This window comes from Morus notabilis, unplaced genomic scaffold, assembly GCF_000414095.1.
Source record: "Morus notabilis unplaced genomic scaffold, ASM41409v2 Scaffold1255, whole genome shotgun sequence".
NCBI classification, from domain to species: domain Eukaryota; kingdom Viridiplantae; phylum Streptophyta; class Magnoliopsida; order Rosales; family Moraceae; genus Morus; species Morus notabilis.
Genome location: NW_010365193.1, coordinates 16,257 through 35,793, shown reverse-complemented (window position 1 = coordinate 35,793; position 19,537 = coordinate 16,257). Strand labels below are relative to the sequence as shown.

Genomic DNA, 19,537 nt, shown 5'->3' with positions numbered 1-19,537 from the left:
ACGCAGATTATGAAGTTCAAGTTAGGAGGTGAAGGGGTGATTCTAAAAGGGGATATGAGTCTCTCTAAGGCCATGGTTTCACTTAAGGAGATGTACCGCACTATTAAACAAGATGGGCATGGACTCTATCTAGAGTTGAGTACATTACGGGTTGACTCCAACACAGGAAGCACACTGCAGGAGCCGGTGCAACACCTGTTGCAGCAGCACTCCAAGGTTTTACATATGCCGGGTGGCTTACCTCCCCGGCAGACGCACGACCACCGCATCATACTTCAAGAAGGAACAGGCCCCATTAGTGTCCGACCATATAAATACCCCCATTTCCAGAAAAACGAGATAGAGAAGTTGGTGAAGGAGATGCTCGCAGCCGGAATAATCCAGCCAAGTACAAGCCCTTTTTCCAGTCCAGTGCTTTTAGTCAAGAAAAAGGATGGAAGCTGGCATTTTTGTATTGACTACCACGCACTCAACAAGGTCACGGTACCTGACAAATTTCCCATACCAGTAATTGAGGAGCTCTTGGATGAACTGGGTGGGGCAACTGCTTTTACCAAACTGGATTTAAAGGCTGGATACCATCAAATCAGGATGGAGGAAGGGGATGTCCCGAAGACGGCATTTCGTACCCATGAGGGCCACTACGAATTTTTGGTGATGCCGTTTGGTCTTACCAATGCCCCTGCCACCTTTCAAGCATTGATGAACGAGGTACTAAAACCATTTTTGAGGAAATTTGTGTTGGTGTCTTTCGATGACATTTTAATCTATAGCACTTCTTTTGATGAACACTTGACACACTTAGATGTGGTGTTAACAACGTTGGAGGAGCAACAATTATATGTTAACCAAAAAAAGTGTACATTCGCCCAAAGTCAATTGGAATATCTTGGACATATCATTTCAGAGGGGTGTCGGCCGACCCTACCAAGATTTCAACAATGTTAGATTGGCCGACTCCTCGTTCTATTAAGGAGTTACGAGGCTTCTTAGGTCTCACAGGGTACTATAGAAGGTTTGTGGCTGGTTATGGGCATATCGCCTGGCCATTAACCCAACAGTTGAGTAAGGATAGTTTCAACTGGAATCCATTGGCCAAGGAAGCTTTCCGAAGCCTGAAAACAGCCATGACAACGGTGCCCGTACTTGCTTTACCAGATTTTTCCTTGCCATTTGTGCTGGAGTCGGATGCCTCTGGTTTTGGAATTGGAGCCGTTTTGATGCAGCAACAGCGACCAATCGCCTATTTCAGCCAAGTCTTGTCGGCCAGGGCTCGCGCGAAGTCTGTTTATGAGCGGGAATTGATGGCTGTGGTTCTCGCTATCCAGAAATGGCGTCACTATCAACTAGGCCGACACATTGTTGTGCGGACAGACCAGAAAAGTCTGAAGTTGCTTCTAGACCAACGGTTAGTGAGTGGGGAGCATCAACACTGGTTATGCAAGTTACTTGGGTATGATTTTGAGATACACTATAAGCTGGGTTCAGAGAATCAGGTGGCTGATGCTTTGTCTTGGAAACCCTCTGATTTGGAGCTCATGCGGCTGAGTTCCACGGCCGTTTTTGACTGGGACTCCATCCGCCGACAGGTGCTACTGGACCCGAAGTTGGCTGCAGTCAGGGCTCAATTGTTAGACGAACCTACAGCGGTGAAGGGCTATACCTTGGTGAATGACTTATTGCTCTACAAGAATCGGGTGGTGCTTCCAAAGAAATCTTCTCTCATTCCCGTTCTGTTGGAGGAATTCCGTGGCAGTAAAGTGGGAGGCCATTCAGGGGTTTTCAAAACCTATAAACGGCTCGCTGTAGAGTTTTTCTGGTTGGGAATGAAACAGGATGTCATGACCTTTGTGGCCGCTTGCCTTATTTGTCAACAACATAAGGTTTCTACTCTTTCTCCGGCTGGCCTGCTCCAACCTCTTCCACTTCCGACGAGGTTTGGGGATGATATTACGATGGACTTCGTGGAGGGATTGCCCAAATCCGGGGGCTTTGACACAATACTAGTGGTGGTTGACCGTTTGAGTAAGTATGCTCACTTTCTCGGCCTGCGTCACCCATTTACCGCCAAGTCGGTGGCTGCCTTATTTGTAAAGGAGGTCGTACGCCTCCATGGGTTTCCTCGTACCATCGTTTCGGATCGGGATAAGGTTTTCCTTAGTCACTTTTGGACTGAACTATTCAAGCTGCAGGGTACTTCCTTGCACCATAGTACCGCTTATCATCCTCAAACGGATGGCCAGTCCGAAGTGGTGAATCGCTGCGTGGAGGCTTATCTTCGTTGTTTTGTTTCGACACAACCCGGCCAGTGGTCCACCCATATTCCTTGTGCAGAGTATTGGTACAATACAAGTTTCCATGTCGCAGCGGGAATGACTCCTTTCCGGGCCTATATGGTCGTGACCCCCCTAGGTTGTGTCGATTTGAGAATGGCTCGGCTGCCAATTCGTTGTTGGAGCAGCAACTTCAGTCTCGAGACGCTCTCTTGGATGAGTTGAAGGGACACTTGCTGCAAGCTCAGAATGATATGAAGATGCGGGTAGAGATCTCAAACGGAGGGACGTCCATTTTCAGGTGGGCGACTTGGTTTTTTTGAAGCTTAGGCCGTATCGTCATCGTTCCCTGGCCAGGTTTGTCAATGAGAAATTATCTCCTCGGTTTTATGGGCCATATAAGATCCTCGCTTGCGTGGGGTCGGTGGCATATCGGTTACAGTTACCGGTGGCGGCCAGGATTCACCCAGTGTTTCATGTCTCATAACTCAAGCGTGCTATTGGAGTGACCGATATTTCTCAGGAGCAACCTTATCTCCTTTCTGCGAACTCCGAGTTGTAGGTCGTTCCAGCCCAGCTATTGGATACTCGTTTTTCTCGTGATTCTGGCCAATTGGAAGTGCTGATCAAGTGGAAGGATCTGCCTGATTTGAATCCTCTTGGGAGTTGTTTGATGTCATACAACAACAGTTTCCGGAATTTCACCTTGAGGACAAGGTGACTCTTTTGGGGGGCGGAGTAATTGATAAGACCCAGCCCTTGGTTAGGCGGGTTTATGTTAGGAAGGGGAAACGGTTGTAAATAGGGTTGCTTGTATAGGATTAGACTTGGGGGCTTGTAACAGATTAGAGGAAGTTGCAGGCTTGTAACAGATTGGAGAGTTAGTTACAGAGGGATGAGAAGGTAATGTGGAAGAGAATAAATAGGAAGGGAATGGGGGATTACGGGGTATCGAGAAAGAGAGATTGGGGAAGAAGCTTGGCTATTGTGCCAGCTGGGAGGTTGCAGTCCCTCGAAGAACTGTGGTTGTATTCTTACAATTGTGATTCAATAAGAGTTCTTGATTTCTTTAATTTCTTTTTCGTTTATCTTTTTGCTTGTTTGAAGCAGGAAACCCTAGATTCTATCAGGTACCAAAACGATTTCCCTATAAAAAACAAAGAACAAGCTGTCCTTAAAGGAAAAAGTATACTACAGTTAACCGATATGGTACTCATAAAGCAACCTAAATATCATTTAAATTAGTTATAATGTAGCAACAATCTTTATTTGTTTTGACGGAGTTTTGAATGTACTATAACCAACATGAAAACTTCCAATTGTCTCTATCTACAATTTGTTGAAGTTTTTCTGCAACATATTGCTTAAATATTTATTATGTACCTTCATATCAGGCTGAGTGTTGAAGAGGCGAAGCATAGCAAGCTCAGCAGATATAGTTTTACCACTTCCAGTGGGAGCTCCTAGTAGAACATTATTGTCGGTGTGGTACAGAACATGAAAGGCCTGCAGTGACCCAAATAAAAGATCAAATTATTTCAAATACTTTTGATATACAAGTAAATTAAGATGAAACTACAATAAACTAACCTGTGTCTGTATTGGATTAAAATGTGAAAATTTGTACAAGGCTTCATAGGTAATGTTACCGAGTGCACCCACAGGAAGAGGTTTCAAATCTAAAAGTTCAGTGTGAGAAGTGTGAATCTGTAAAAAGAAGGGTTTTATATGAGGCAGAGCTTTAGTTGGAGAACAATTGGGCGTAATAAAGTTTTTGAATGCATTTGAAAAATGAGAAAAAAAATTTAGTAAGAAGAGAGATACAACACCTCAGGAAGTGCTAGATTCTGGAAAGATATCGTGTAGAAAGCCTCTGCCTGCAACCAAGAATCAGAAACAGCGTGAATGTAGTATTGTGGTGGATGTGGTTCAAATATCGGCACAGTGAAAGATAGCTTCTGCGGTTCTCCTTTAGCCATCCGCTTTGTCAGGGTGAAAAGCTCCGAGTGGTAAATGTGATCATTCTCAGTATCCTGTTCAGATTTAATTCAGAAGGATCCTTTTAACATTTAAACTGGAAACTTATTATTTTTTGACAAGAAGAAAATAACTGAATTAAAGAACAGAAAAAAAAAAAAAAAAAAAAAGAAGAAATTCATAATTGCTACAATGCAGAATATGTATATCACACCTAGAGCTATTCTAAGCCAAGTATCAGGTAGTTCAAAACAGAAGTAAAAGGTAGAAGAGGTGTAACAACTAAAGAGTGGATGATATCAAAAGTTCAGAGAAGATTGACCTGATCAATAATACAGAAAACTCAACATACTAAGTCACTGAGCAATTTGCTAATTTCTTTTCTCTTTCTTTTTTTTTTTTTTTTGGCTTTGTGATGTTCTAGACTATGAAGAAAAATTGCCTGCCAAAAAATATCAGCCGGTAAACCTAAATTTGAAGTGCTTTAATTTTCTTCTAAAGTTGAAGAAAAGTGCAATAACTAGTCCAAATATTGTTTCTAATAGTCAACAAGAAGTTCCAACAACCGTACCTCTTCTAAGTAGTAGAATTTTTAAGATTATGTCAGCTATATGTTACTAGGAAAAGTAACCAGAAAAGGTAATTTCATCAGTACCTCAACCAGAATCCACCAACGTAGTGCAGTACCATGAAAACGATCTTTCCATATAAAATCGGGCTTTAAAAGCAAATCCACCTGTTAATTGAAATTGATAATCATACAATGAAATTCTGTTTGACATGATTTTTTTTGGGGGGGGAATCTGATAATAGCTGAAAGGTTACCTTCAAAACAGTTCTGGTGATCGGACTTACAGTTGCCGATAACTGGATCCAGGGGAAGTATCCCAAATATTGCTTAACCACCTTCCATTCCACGAAAATAAAAAATTAAAATGCCTTAAATCCTAAAACCTATGAGCACGGCAGAGCAGAAATTTTCAGAGCATTGTTCTATGGAACATATTTACCCTCCCTCCTGGTGCGTAACGAATCAATGCTCCAATATCTTTTTCTTGCATATCCTGCAAGCGATCTAAGTCAGCTCCACGCTCCTCCAGCTTTCGCAGTATCTGAAACAATGAAGCAACATGGTTAAGAACTGTTTGGTATAATAGTGCAGGTAAAGCAAGTTGTAGAGATTATGCTGAACAAACTTCTGATGAAATATCCTTGTCGAAATGTCGGAGAGGATGTTGTTGGGGCCAAATTTGGCGATCCACAGCTTTGCAATATTCCAACATGAACAATGTCATTTCACACCAGCCTTTGCGCAAACAAATTTCAAATAGAGCCCGCATAATACGAGCCAAGCTTGCACTTATATAAGCAGCATCAGAAACCAATGAAAAGGTATCAATTGATCCACGAGATATATATAGCTGCAAGTCACATAGACACCATATCAATCAGTAAATATTACCCTTTTTATCTACAATACAGCATTTACCCGAACAAGGTATGAAGCTCTGTTCCCTAAAAAAAAATAAAAATAAAAATAAAGGAAGGTTATCAATCCCTGAGCAGAAGTAACCTGAATGAGAATAGAAATCTTTCCATATTTATTCGAAGGACCACCCCTGACTTCTAATGGACATGATGTACGTGCTAACATTTCCAGCTCATTCTGTTCCTCTTCTCGAACAACAATATTCTCAAACTCAGAAGAATGTGCAACCATGTCAATTACCTAAAGGGGCAAGAGCAATGGAAGTGGTTAGAAACAAATAAAAGAGAATACTTCACGGTAAGAGAATGGAAGTGCATCTAGAGTAAGTCCTGTACAAGAGATGACTAAATCATCCAATAGTTGTTAATCAGCCTTTGCCCTTCTATCCTAGAAGATTGTGCTGCAAGTGTAACTAAAAGAATAGTCCAGAAACATTTTGAAGAAAATCCTAGAAGAGTAAACCTCATGGTAATGGAATGCAATTGGTCAAAACAAACCTCACTGTCATTCATATGTCTTCTCAACATATCATTGTACGTTTCAACACTAGAGTACTGAATATAAAAGTGACTTGCGATGCGACCAAGCTCCGTACAGTAAAAGTTGCCACTTTTCTCATCAAACCGCATCATCTTCGCGTTGTCAAGCGCACGTGCAGCATCTGTTACAAAAGCTCTTTGCTTTAAACTCAAACTCGGATCAGCAATGACCTGCCAAACAGAAAAACAAAACGATTTTTGTTGAAGCACCCGATACGTACAAAGCATATATGAAGCAAAAAATAAAGCTAGAGAAATCTTTAATTATGTCCTAGTGGACTAGATGAATTAGTACAATGTTTTGAGTTATCCAGCAAGCACATATATGTAGTTTATTTTTTATTTCGTCTAGAAATAGTTAGTGTCCCTCCCTAGGACCAGCTATATTGTTTGAACCCATCTTTCTTAAATAGTGCCCCTTTGGTCCACTAACCCAGGCATTTTCCCAAAAACTTTTCTACAAAATTGGTGCCTTCCTTATAAGAGCCAATAACATTCTCCCCCAGCCCCAGGTAATTTCATACACTTACATGATCTAGAAGTTAATTTTTTTTCTCCTCACAAGTAAGATCACAATGTTGCATGAATTTTTCTTTTTATAAGAAATAAAGAAACTTCATTAAAAATAAATGACAACGATAAGTTTCCAGATGGACGAGAAGTCCATCAAAGGAAAGAGCAGAAAAAAAGACAGAAAGGTAAAGCTTACAAAACACTAAAGATTACAGGACCCAAAAACCAAAAACAATGTTGCATGAACAATTACATAATACATATCAACAAATATGCATTACCTCGTCCCATCCAATACCATATGCCAAAGGATTTATTCTCATCCTTATAAAAAGGTATGTATATCCAAGCCATGCACAAGCTTCCTTGACATTCGTGACAGTACCCAATGCCACCTCTGCATTTAAATTGTCCTTCAAGGAGCTAATAAACTGCAGACAAAAGAGAGAGAAACTGTTGAAATAAAAAAAATGTACCACCTTACCAAAAAGAAACTCCAAATATAGAACATAAAGGACTGTTTACATAATCAACAGTGAACTTTAAATTATAAAGCAGGCAAAGTCAACATGACCTTTTATCTTGTGTTAAGGGGGCAAAAGCCAACTTGGAATGTGCTAAACTTAACAACAAATGAAAGAATTTTTTGTGATAAAGACAAACAATTAAAACCCCCAAGTCTGATCAATGAATCAATTAAGATACAGAAACGATTTCTGGAACTAACTGCTTAAATCAACTTGGAGATTGTACTGTATTGCCTTGAAGCAGGAAAAATAATTGAACATCCTACTAAAGTCTCCACTTTTGACAAATAGACTCATGTTAAGAACATGCATGCTCAAAATTGCTAACAGAATCCCAAAATTCTGTCAGTTTCCAGGCGGGATTGGTCTAAGAAACAACAAACTTCTATTGAGAGACCAAAAGAAAAAAGAAAAAAATAATAAAAGAAAAATAATAATAATCATAATGATAATAATAAAAATAATAAAATAATAACACAAGATTTTGCTCAACAACTATTTTATAGCATAAAAGAATCATTAAAATTCATAAGTACCTGACTTTCTATAGGAAGTTGACACGTCAACAACCGTAGATAATAAGCAAGTTTGTCATGGGACGTGATTATGATGCCTTCCCCACTTTTGTCAAATTGAGGTCTTCCAGCACGACCAAAGATCTAAAACAGAGACACCAAGAGAACGTTACCCAAAGGGGGGAGTTAACTTTAAATATATGATAGCAGGTATTTTTGCAGTCTTACCTGCATAACATCAAGCATGCCTAGATCTCGCCACCCACCAGCCTTTGGATCATATAATTGGGTCCCCTGGAGCACAAGATGAGAGGTTATATCAAATGGCAAAGAAAAGGCTTTAAACCTTCCAGGATACATAATTCTCAGAGACTTGGATGGCGTTTAGTTCATGGATTCAAACCATGTGATTAGAATCATTTTTTATTTACGTGTATTTTTTGTGAGAGAAAATACTGTAACGAACCACGAACCATGATTCGAATCAGGGAACGAATCTAGGTACCAAACGGACTCTTGATCAAACAGTGAGCAAAAATAGAGGAAATTCTAAGCATATCTGCATAATTGCACACTAAACTTAGGTTACCACATGCATTCATTTCACAAGACGCACACCACCATGGAAGACAGTACTTGCCACAGGATCAAAGTCTCGTGCAGAGATACAAGAGAAACCAACAGAAAGGGCATTTTATTTATCAAACCACCAAATGACTAGCAATTTCAATTCCAACAGCTCACAAAATCATGTTGAATAATGTTTTCACCACATTTTTATTGAAGTCACTATTAATTAGTGTTTTCTCCATAACAAGCAAGATTATATTCACAATCATCATAAGAGTGGGAAGAGCCTAGCCTAGTGAGTTCTAGAAGCAATTGATTATAAGAACACATCAAAGTTTGTTTTGCTAACTAGTCTACAACCAACTTCATCCTTTCAAAAAATCTTGTATGTTAAGAAAATTTTGATTTAGTAGCAAATACATAGAAAAACATAAATGAGATGCACAACAATCAACACCAACCTTAATCACAACAGTGTGAGCAGGAAGATTTACGCCCCATGCCAAAGTTGCAGTACAAACAAGTACCTGGTAACGTAATTGTATAAAACTATATCAGCAAATTGAAAATGTCATGATGGGAATTGAAAAATAAACAAGCATACCTTCAAGAGTCCATCAGAAAAAAGACGTTCAGTCAGACCTCTATCAGCTCGTAACATCCCAGCATGATGAACACCAACCGCAAATGAAAAAAGTTCAACAAGATCTTTGTTTCTAGACTTGAGAACTTCCTTCTGGAATACAAGAAAATAGGAAAGTTATAAACCTTGTGAAAAGTAGTGATCAAGACAAGATGATTGTTAAACATTTTTTCTTCCTTGCCTTGATTAAAGATAACTGTGGATGCGTGTCATTATTGAAGAGCTCCAGATCGTCATACTTCCGAGCAAGTTCGGCCTGCTCAACATGTCATGAAAGACATTAATAGTGAGAGAGAACTTAAAAGAGATGAGCTGGCTATATTTAAAAGAGATGGAATTCTATCCTTCAAGGTTGACTGTTAATTGCAATTTGCAACAAGGTTCCAATTCACAAAATTAGTTTTTACAAGAAGTATCCCAAAATGATTAACAATACTTAAATTTCCCATTTTTATATTTATACGCCACTATGATGAAATCAATTTCGATCACATAATTCACATTTCTATAAAAATTTCTTATATGTATAAAAATTGAGACACGCATTCTAATTGCTTTACTTTCCAGTGACCTTTTTTTATTCTTAGAATTAATAAATAGTAATTACTAACTAATGTTACAATATTACATTAAATCATAAACCTTCAAACTATTAGTTGACTACACAATAATGAATTTCCTTTTTAAGTACATCATTTTACTTACAAGTAAACTAATATACTCATACAAATATGAAAAATGGAAATGGTAATACCAAGGAACACTAATAGACAAGAATCTTGAACACCATAGAAAAGTTAAAAGTGCATTCGAAAAAAGATAAAAAGGTATACCAGCTTTTGAGCTGTTTTTGCCGTGTCTTTCCGGGAATGAACAAATACCATTGCTTGATGACCTTGCCTCAGCGAAGCAACAACCTGTGGAAGGATACTATAATGCATATTATATGTGTTTTCCAATATTCAAACGATAGAAAAGAATGCTCATTTGAAAGCAGAAACCTTCTTGTAACATATCTCATTCAACAACTCATTCCGAGCTGCAAAGTTCTGCTCACTGATACCGATATACTGTTGTGCCAAAGGCACAGGACGGTAGCTAGAGTCAAAAAAGAAGAGTCCTGCATCTGGATTCACTCGCAGAAATTGTGCAACCTACGTGTTTAAGGAAAAGAATCCAACTAAATATTTCAGAATCTTTGGACTTTAGCTTACATAGGCTCACAATTAGAAATCAATAATAATGACTATGAGAAAACTAAACCTCCAAATAATTAGGTAGAGTAGCCGAAAGTCCCACAATTCTTATCATTGTTTGTGTTGATTCCACCTGTTTACCATAACAAGAGTTTTAGATTTGAGACAAATCAATCACATTTACTAGATTCTTTTTCCAGCAAAAGGGAAAACGCACAAACACGCGCGCACGAATGTGCACAAAATAAATTAATAAAAAAGTAAATAATAAGAAATAAAAAAAATGTGATGCCACCAGCACCAAACACTCGGAGAATAGCATAGTAGAGTACAAAGCAAAGTAAAGAAGATAGTATCTACAACCTCTAGTGAAAAATTTGCAGAAATGCCTTCTTTTTTGGTTAGTCAAGGTGATAACCTTTTTTTCTATTAAAAAGAGGGGGGGGGGGGTAATAACTTTTTATCTTAAGAAAAAACAAAAATTAAACAGCAATTACCTGGCGTAAAGTCCGAGCGACAAGCGCTTCTATTACAGGACCTCTATCATCATTGAGGAGATGCACTTCATCAATAATTAAGAGTTTAACTAGCATTGAGAGCGACATATCACTACTCTTGCGAGTTATGACATCCCATTTCTCTGGTGTTGTAACTATCATCTGCACGACAAGAAAAGTAAAGCCATTAGCTCTTGCATGTATGGTGCAATAACGACAACTAAGCATGTGCAATTTCATAATAAAACAACCTGAGTTTCTTCAAGTTCATTCTTAGAAAGTTGCATGTCTCCAGTAAGTTCTTTCACAGTCATATTCAGTGGAGATAAACGATGGCTAAATGTTGATGTAACCTCAGCCGCTAATGCCTAAAAGCAGTTAGAACAAAAGATAAAAACTGAACAAGTAGTGACTCCAACATCCGTATCCACAAAAAGGGGAAAGAATACACGCACACTTACACTCACGATGGAAGTAAAGTAAACAATGAACGGGGTCTACCTTCATTGGAGCAACATAAACTATCTTAAACTCATCCTTGTGCAAGTAACCATCCTTGAAATGCTGCCCAATCTGCATCCAAACAGTTCATTCACTGACCCTCAAAATTACAAAAAGATGTATGAAGCACTAAGCACTTAATTTAAATGACTTGTATCAACTTTCTAATGCCTACAAAACAAATTTGAATTGGGACTCATAACATTCTGTTTACTAATATATGCAGATAGCATCAAAATAAAGGAAATATCTATATGGAAAATTACCAAGCTCATACTGCATTGTAGAGCACACTAAGAAACTTGCTAAGGAATTAGATTATCAATATAGAGCTCAATCGCTATCAAGATTAGTTTTCCACCAATATCGAAGAAGCAAACTACCGACATAATAATCCCTAAACTAAATTAGAGAAACAGATGCAGCAAACTTATTGCACACCTCATGGAGAATAGAAATCATGGCTATATTTGTTTTGCCCGCACCTGTTGGAGCACAAACCTGAAATTGCAAGAAAGCAATGTTAGACGTATTTAAATCAAAGCAAAACTCCCACTGTTGCATTCAATATATGTCATATAGCAGATGACTTACTAGTATGTTCTCATTAGTGTAATAAACAGTTTGAAATATCCGGCTTTGAATGCGATTTAAAGATTTGTAGCCACGAAAAGCAGCTTGGGCAAAATCATCCAACTCCCTAATTTCAATCTGTCAACAAAATGATTGTGTCAGGAACATGCAGTAACATAAGAATCAATGAAAAAGAACTGATTGCTAAATAAACCAAAAGAGAAAGCAAAAGTGACCAATTTGTTCCAGAACCAGTAATTAGAAGGTATACTGCAAGCAAGTGAACCTGACTGCCACAATCTCCCATACCACCAGAAAACCAACTTTTTAAAGAACAAGAAGCTATCTTTTTTTTTTTCCCCCTAGGGTCTATGGTAGAGGGATTAAGAAAATAGGCTAAAAAGCTTTTGTAAGCTCTTACAAGTAAAATAACGCAATGCCAGCTCTTTAGAAAGTAGAATGATTCACCCAATTTCAATTACTACGTTCAGAATTCATAACTGTACAGCAATTTGCTCATAACTGCCCTCTAAGGTCATAAATTCTTTCTTGAAAAAAAATTAAAAATAATTAAAAAAAAACACTTTCTATTTGGTGATTATACAAGTACAACATCTGTTTAGCCATTCTATCTTCTTCTTTTTTAAGTAAGCCATTGTATCTTCACAACCACTAAAATAACCAACTTAATAAGCGGGGACATATCTATTAACAAATGAGCAAGGAATTGTATCATGACACAATTGAATGGTTGTCAAAACTCAAAAGTCAAGACCAGTGATACCAGCTTTTCACCAGGTTTCATTTGTGCTGCTGCTGTTGGGGGGATAATAACCTCCTCATACCCCTTATAATGCTTCCTGACAGTTCCTTGAGGAAGAGCGCTGACGGCTACTTGGCCAGACCCAATCATATCATCAAAAGGACGTTTATTCTCACTTGCTTGAAGTAAAGAAGAGAAATTCACAGAAGACAAGTCACCCTCAGCCCCATGTTCTGCTCCTCGCCTATTTCGCTTTTCTTCCTTGCGCCGAAGTTTATCGATTTGCTTTTCAGACTCTGTCTGAACAGTAACCTAAAACAGAACAGAAGTATGGGCTTGCTTATTGGGCCTGTCTCTTATGGTGCTTTACATATTATAAGATGGGGAACGACATATAGAAAAGCCAATTATTACCTGAGTGCCGTAACTAGGCATGCGTGATTGAGAGGTTGAGGATGTTTTCTCAGATTTCAAGACGAATAAACCATGATGAATACAATCAACAAGTTCTTTCCTATGCTGGGGGAAAAATTTGAAAGTTCAATTTTAATCCTAGAACAGCTAAGAATCTAGAATAAACCTCTTAAGACTTTTTTTTTTTTTTAGGAATAAACCATCCACAACCAAACAACTGAAAAAGTAGATTGCAAACTATAACATAATAGAATTTCTTACCGATATAAGATCTTGTACAGTTTCAAATGCACTATCTCCAACAATATCCAATAAATCACCAGCTATCTTCAGCAAGGAAAAGTTTTCAAACTTTTTAGTTTCCATTGAAGTGATTTTCAAAGCAACAGCAAAAAGAATAACTACTAAAACATACCTCCTCGCCAGGTTTATCTGAGTCAAGCACCTGACAAATGGCTAATGCTAATTTATCTCGAGAAAGCTGTGAAGTACTTTTTCCAATTATCCGGTCACATGCACCTCTTAACCAAGTTAAATTAAAACGTCCTCCATCAGAGGCAGCATATTCAGGGGTAAAGTCATGAAGACCATACCATCCTTCATGATGTGAAGAAGAAGATGCATTGTTTTCCTCAACCAATACATCCTCCAATGGAATATCCACCAAGAAACGTGATGGTGGTTGAAAAACAAGGTCAACGCCAAATTCAACATTTTCAGAACTCTCATTTAAATAACCTTCTGAAACAAGTGCTTTCTCGTGGCCAGCAGGCTGTAGTGCAAAGAGTCTACGTGCTAAAGATGCAGCTTTCCGCAAGTGACCGTCAGAAACTGCATGACCAAGAAGTTTTTGCAGCTCTGGCCTGTATTACATTACCAAAATTACTATTGAAAGTTTGCCAAATTAATTTATACTCTTACTATAAGCAACTAACTTTAATAACAAATAAAGTATTTAAGCGCCATGACCCCAGCACTCTTTAATTTGAATCTGATGTGACGAGATGTGATCGCTGTTGTGATGTACATTTTGAAAAATTCTTAAGGAACTTTTAATTCCATTTCCTATTACAAGAATCATTGTGTTCTTGCACCATAGGTACATACAAGTCTAAGTTATATAACAAAAAATTTCCTTTTCAAAATAGTGAACAGTGTTGTCTTGACTTCTGATTAGTGTTTCCAATGGATGCAATACCCATTTCTTTCTACTTGGTTAACATTATAAGTTTATCGGAACATCCTAAAGACATCATAGTTGAACTCCATATAAGCCAACCCATTACCCAATAGTAAATACTAACATTCAATACCACTTTCATTTTCCCTCGTGAAGAACATTGCGCTGATGAATACAATTAGACTGATGGGCTCAAATCCTTACCTTTTCTCGGCAATATTTCTATCGGAAGCTTCCTCCTCCCCGCCAAAAAGGCGGTAAACAGTTAATGCCACCTCGCGGAACTCTTCTGATGGCACTTCCCTATCTATCAACTCGACAACCGCTCCAATAAATTGCTTGTAAGCTTGCCGCACTTCTGGTGAAGCTGCTCCACCAAAGACCAGTTTAACATAACACATTTTGTCAAAGCCCATAAGTAAATTAAACTCAACAAAATTGCAATACCTTCTTCCCATCTATGAACTATCTTCCGTGCAAGCTCTGACTCATCTACCGAGCTCGCGGAACTAAAACATAAAACATTGAAAGTTTGGTTGGCAAATCGACAATAACCAAAACTTTTAATAACAATTAATCTGAAAAACTTTCAAGCGCTAATAAAATGGAGATTTCGGATTGAAATATGAATTCCATTCAATAGTTGGTCGTGCATTACCACGAATAACCCTAAAATTATCTTAATTTACCGTTTTCCAATACCGAAACTCCTATTAAATCATCAGTCTACAAACATTTTTCCTCAATTATAATAACAAAACAGAAAAACAGTTTCTACGTTTTCTTGGCAAACAAACAGAAATCTTAATGAGAAAAAACAAGAAAAATAAAACAAATTTATGATTACTTGCGAGGCTTGTGGTTCTGGAGGATAAGCTTGCGCTGCAAATAGGCTTGATCGACGTCGAAAGGACCTCGCAGTGAATTGGTCAGCCGCGGAAGCTGAATCAACATTTTTCTGATGGACTTTTCTCGGTCCTTTCACGGCAGGGAAAAGAAAAGAAAAGAAAATGAAATTAAAATGAGATGAGAATTGGGGAACTAGCAAAGAGGAAAAAGTGCGACTCTTTTGAGTTTTGACCGTTGAGCTCTCTGGTTTTATAGCTTTGGGGTTTTGATGCATTGCCAGTATGAACCGTTTTCGGGTTTCCTGATTTATCGGGTCGGATACTTGTTTGGATAGGTTCTTCATTCTTGTGCTGCTGTGCTTTGTTGTTGGGTAATCTTGACAAATAATATTTGAAAGTATATGGATTAAGATTTTATCATTTACTTTTTATTCATAATTTTTTTTAAATAAATAATTACGGCATCATTCATTTCACCGATTTGAGTTTAAAATTTAAGTTTTAATACAGTAAAAAAATTTTAAAAACAGTCACAAATTTTGATGCTACTACAGAAAATAACATACAAGTTATGAAAAAATAACCTACAAGTTATAAAAAATAACCTACAGACTACGAAATGTAACTTATAAATTATGAAAAAATAACTTTCAAATTATTAATGACGTGAGATAAATTTACAACAATAGCATAAATAAAATAACACGTATTTTGGTTTTCTCTCTTTAAAGTTTTGGCCAAAATCGGGTCTGGCTTTTAGGACAGTTAAACCAACCGTCTTCTCATTGTTCAGCTTCGATTTTGTCATTTTGGTTGAGTAGCCCGAATTTACAATTATATTGTGTGAAATGATAACTTTACACATATGTGATGATTTCAACGAAAGAAACCGTATAATAATTTTGGATTTGTTACAAAAATTCTCACTCAATTATAATTTATCCTTCGATTTTTAAAACGTAGAATATGTTCGTCCAATCTATAAAATATTAACTCTTTGTTTGGATTTTTAGTGGAAATTGACATATAGTTGCCATCAGGTACATAATAAAAGAGCCCAACTCTATTGTGTTTAAAGCTAATTTGACTTTAAAACTTTTTTTATGATATAATTTAAAAAGGAATATGTGCAAACATGGCCCTTTTTAATCCTTTTTTTAAGTAAGTGATCCAAGTTTTCTTACATTTAAAATGTGTTTTTTTGAAATAATTCATCAATGATGTACTTATTTATGATTTATCACTAATTAATTTGGTGGTTTATCATGGATTAACTTGATGATTTATCACTGGTTAACTAACAATATCATTGATAAATCATTGGTACATCATTAATTAACCCCTCCAAAAAAATACCATTTACTTAAAAAAAAAAAAAAAAAAAAAAGTTAGCTCAGCCATTAATTAAAAAGGGTGATCAAAACTGTCCATCCACCTAATTTTCTCATTTGAAGATTCTAATTCTGAAGATAAATAAACTAGTAAACCTTTAAAAAAAAAAAAGATAATAATAATCATCTCTCCTGTCACTTTCGTGTTAATCTTTCCTTTCTTCTTCATTTTTTTCCTCTCTATTTATCTCCGTGTTTCTTTCTCATCCCGCCTCCAAATTGTAGTCGCCCTCACCTCCATTGTTGCTTGCTTCGTCCCAGGTGTCGCCTTGACCTCACTAACGCTAGATCTTCTTGCTGGAACCACGCAGAGGAGATCTCCAAATCCCCTCCTTGCACATTTTCAATGTGAGGGAGATTAGTAATACCATACCTTTTCTGCGTGAGGGAGGACTTGGTGTCCCCTAATTCGGACAGACGATTAGATCTCCTTTAAATTGGTCTACGAAAGACCACATCCACTTCTTTGGTTTTGTTTTATTACTTTGATTTCTATTTGTTTTCTCCTTTTATTTTTCCGGTCGCAAAAGAATAATATTTTTGTATGTTACACAATCCGCGATAGTTGTTTCATGGTATTTTTTATATCATGACGACTACTCCTCAGTATCACGATAACAAACCGACAATGATCGAAAAATAACCAGAAGTTTTAGCATCACGATGGACCACTTCGTGGTATTACAATAAGATACCATGTCAACATCGACAAACTATTGTTCATTGTTAGAATTTTAGAGCATGTTCTTTTGTCTAAAAAATTCAAAAAAAAAAACAATTTGAGTTTTAACTTTATTCAAATTCACGTTCTTTTAAGTTTTAACTTTATTTAATTTTACTCAACTTTATTCAATTTACAACTTTAACTCAAATTATAACTTAAATTCAACTCAAAAACTACACTCAAATTACACTCTAAAAAAACAATCCCTTAGTATCTCAACATGATATCTCTGAGTATCATAATAGGATACGGATTATCATTAATTAATAGAATATTAAATATTAAAACGGAATACCTCTAAGTATCATGTTGGATACTAACAGTCGACTCATTATTTCACTATAGTTGGTTTTCGTTATTTTTAGCATCACAATTAGATTAGTACGATACTAACAGTTACCGGTGACTACTTTTGGTATATTAGTATAATACTATTAGGGATATATTTAGGGGTTATTTTTTAATGAAATTTAAAAAAAGTTTAAACTCGAGTTGTAATTTTATTTAAGTTTATATTCTTTTATAAAATTTGAGTTTGAACTCGAGTTTGGGACTAAACTCGAGTTCAAATTTTTCCTTTAACTCGAGTTTATAAACTCGAACTCAAGTTAATGAACAGTTTTTTTTCTATTCTTAAAAATGTCATAACTTTTTCTGTTTAATTCTGAATGAAATTATTTTTTTTCTATACATTCACAACGAAAAAATGAATAAAACCTAACTCATATACCCTACTAAAATTTTTCATCACCATTGAGTTTTTATTAAAATACTATCTAAATATAAATTTAAGTTTTGACCCACCTAAACACAAACTCAGATTCCCAATTCAAATCATAACTCAAATGTGCACATTCAAACACAAACTCAAGTTACAACTTCAACTCAAGTTATAACTCAAACTCAATTCAAGATCATTACTCAAGTTATCCTAACTCAAAAATGTAAAAGAACAACCCAAAATAAACAAGGCCTAAATTAGTATAATATCTTAAATATAATACAAATTCAAATACCTAGTACGTAAAAATTATACATTATACGCCAATATAATATAACGCACCAAACGTCTGGTAGAAAGTCATGTTAAATGAGGTCTAACTTAGAGACCAAAATGAGGGTCAATTGGAGAATTACCACTTATGCCCTTAATTAGAGTATACCATTTATTGATATTATTTATTATTGTTAAACATGTCATTTTGATATTAAAAATTTAAAAACCCCTATAATCTCCCTTTAATCCCTTTTCTTTCTCTCTCCTCCCTCTTTTATATGTTCCATCACCGACGATCTTTTCTATAATGCCGACAATCTTCTCTCTTGCATAACGCCAACACAAGATCCCTGCCGTCCCAATAGGGCGCCGCCATCACAAATTCACAATGTTCAGTGATTCCCATCGTCAATGCAGTGCTTTGTAGATACTTTTGATTAAAAACTGGTCAATAAAATTCTTGAAATCATTGTAGTGTTGAGCATTAACATTTGGAAAAGAAGCAAATAATCAAAAACAGTAAAACACCAATTGGTGAAGTAGGTCATATTTTTGTGGGTTGTGGCTAAAGCTAAAGGAAGTGGTGTTAATAAAGGGTAAATTGGACCTAATGACTAATAAAGATTGTCTGAATCCAAGGAGGGGAAAAAAAGTTAGAAATTACTCTTAAAATAAAAGCATTTTTAATGTAATACTATAATTATTGTACTATTACATTTTTTGAATTATTTTTATTGATTTATTACTGTACAATTTGTTGTGAGAGACTAAGACTGGAGTAGTCTAAAGGGCCGTTCTTTTCATGGATTTAAATAGAAATTTTGAATTTATGAAAGAAAACTTTTTAATAAAAAGGTTGAATTGAAGAGTGGATTTTAAGTTGTCTATCATCAAAAATTAATTTCAACAATGAACAGTAAATTCGGATGAAAGTACCATTACTGCTCATTTACGTTTCTTTAACTTATGGTTCGTTTACTTAAAATAGAACATTTTCAGATGTAAACTTTTAATTTGTTGTGTCTAGTTGATCTTCACACTGCAACTTTCATTGGAGAGTTAAACATAAATATGTGTACTCAAATGGTCTCCATGCAAAGCAATTTCTAGTGTAACACCCTGAAGAATTAATTGAGATTAATTAAGGTAATTGAGATTATTAGTGTGCCTAATCTGATTTAATTAATTGAGTTTAAATAATTTCAAGGTATTTAAATTATTCACAGTAATTTATTTAATCCAGAAGTGTGTATGGGCGCATTTCTGGACTGTTATATTTTACACATGTCACTTTCTTTTATTTTTCTTTTCTTTTCTTTTCTTTTTCTTTTTCCTTTCTTTTCCTTCCTTTTCTTTTTCTTTCCCGTGCATTTCTCTCTCTCTCTCTCTCTCACACACTTCCGTGCT

General features: G+C 36.3%; 1 protein-coding gene across 1 annotated transcript in view; it reads right to left on the bottom strand.

The window, feature by feature from the left end:
• LOC21388198 (DExH-box ATP-dependent RNA helicase DExH14) overlaps window positions 1-15,149 on the bottom strand; it is a 49,261-nt gene extending 34,112 nt beyond the window's left edge. The window contains exons 1-30 of the mRNA XM_024171847.1: window positions 15,018-15,149; window positions 14,618-14,679; window positions 14,375-14,537; window positions 13,406-13,853; window positions 13,252-13,317; window positions 12,991-13,095; window positions 12,598-12,888; window positions 11,835-11,951; window positions 11,682-11,741; window positions 11,241-11,312; window positions 10,991-11,107; window positions 10,740-10,901; window positions 10,310-10,375; window positions 10,048-10,200; window positions 9,880-9,963; window positions 9,228-9,302; window positions 9,008-9,139; window positions 8,865-8,930; window positions 8,062-8,127; window positions 7,855-7,977; window positions 7,073-7,222; window positions 6,237-6,449; window positions 5,824-5,979; window positions 5,447-5,671; window positions 5,261-5,362; window positions 5,076-5,156; window positions 4,906-4,986; window positions 4,103-4,306; window positions 3,864-3,980; window positions 3,657-3,779 (exon numbers count right to left, since the gene is read on the bottom strand). Of these exons, the coding sequence (XP_024027615.1) occupies window positions 3,657-3,779; window positions 3,864-3,980; window positions 4,103-4,306; window positions 4,906-4,986; window positions 5,076-5,156; window positions 5,261-5,362; window positions 5,447-5,671; window positions 5,824-5,979; window positions 6,237-6,449; window positions 7,073-7,222; window positions 7,855-7,977; window positions 8,062-8,127; window positions 8,865-8,930; window positions 9,008-9,139; window positions 9,228-9,302; window positions 9,880-9,963; window positions 10,048-10,200; window positions 10,310-10,375; window positions 10,740-10,901; window positions 10,991-11,107; window positions 11,241-11,312; window positions 11,682-11,741; window positions 11,835-11,951; window positions 12,598-12,888; window positions 12,991-13,095; window positions 13,252-13,317; window positions 13,406-13,853; window positions 14,375-14,537; window positions 14,618-14,679; window positions 15,018-15,124 (3,987 nt within the window). The 5' untranslated portion in view covers window positions 15,125-15,149. The remainder of the gene's footprint in view (window positions 1-3,656; window positions 3,780-3,863; window positions 3,981-4,102; window positions 4,307-4,905; window positions 4,987-5,075; window positions 5,157-5,260; window positions 5,363-5,446; window positions 5,672-5,823; window positions 5,980-6,236; window positions 6,450-7,072; window positions 7,223-7,854; window positions 7,978-8,061; window positions 8,128-8,864; window positions 8,931-9,007; window positions 9,140-9,227; window positions 9,303-9,879; window positions 9,964-10,047; window positions 10,201-10,309; window positions 10,376-10,739; window positions 10,902-10,990; window positions 11,108-11,240; window positions 11,313-11,681; window positions 11,742-11,834; window positions 11,952-12,597; window positions 12,889-12,990; window positions 13,096-13,251; window positions 13,318-13,405; window positions 13,854-14,374; window positions 14,538-14,617; window positions 14,680-15,017) is intronic.
• Window positions 15,150-19,537: the final 4,388 nt, after the last annotated feature.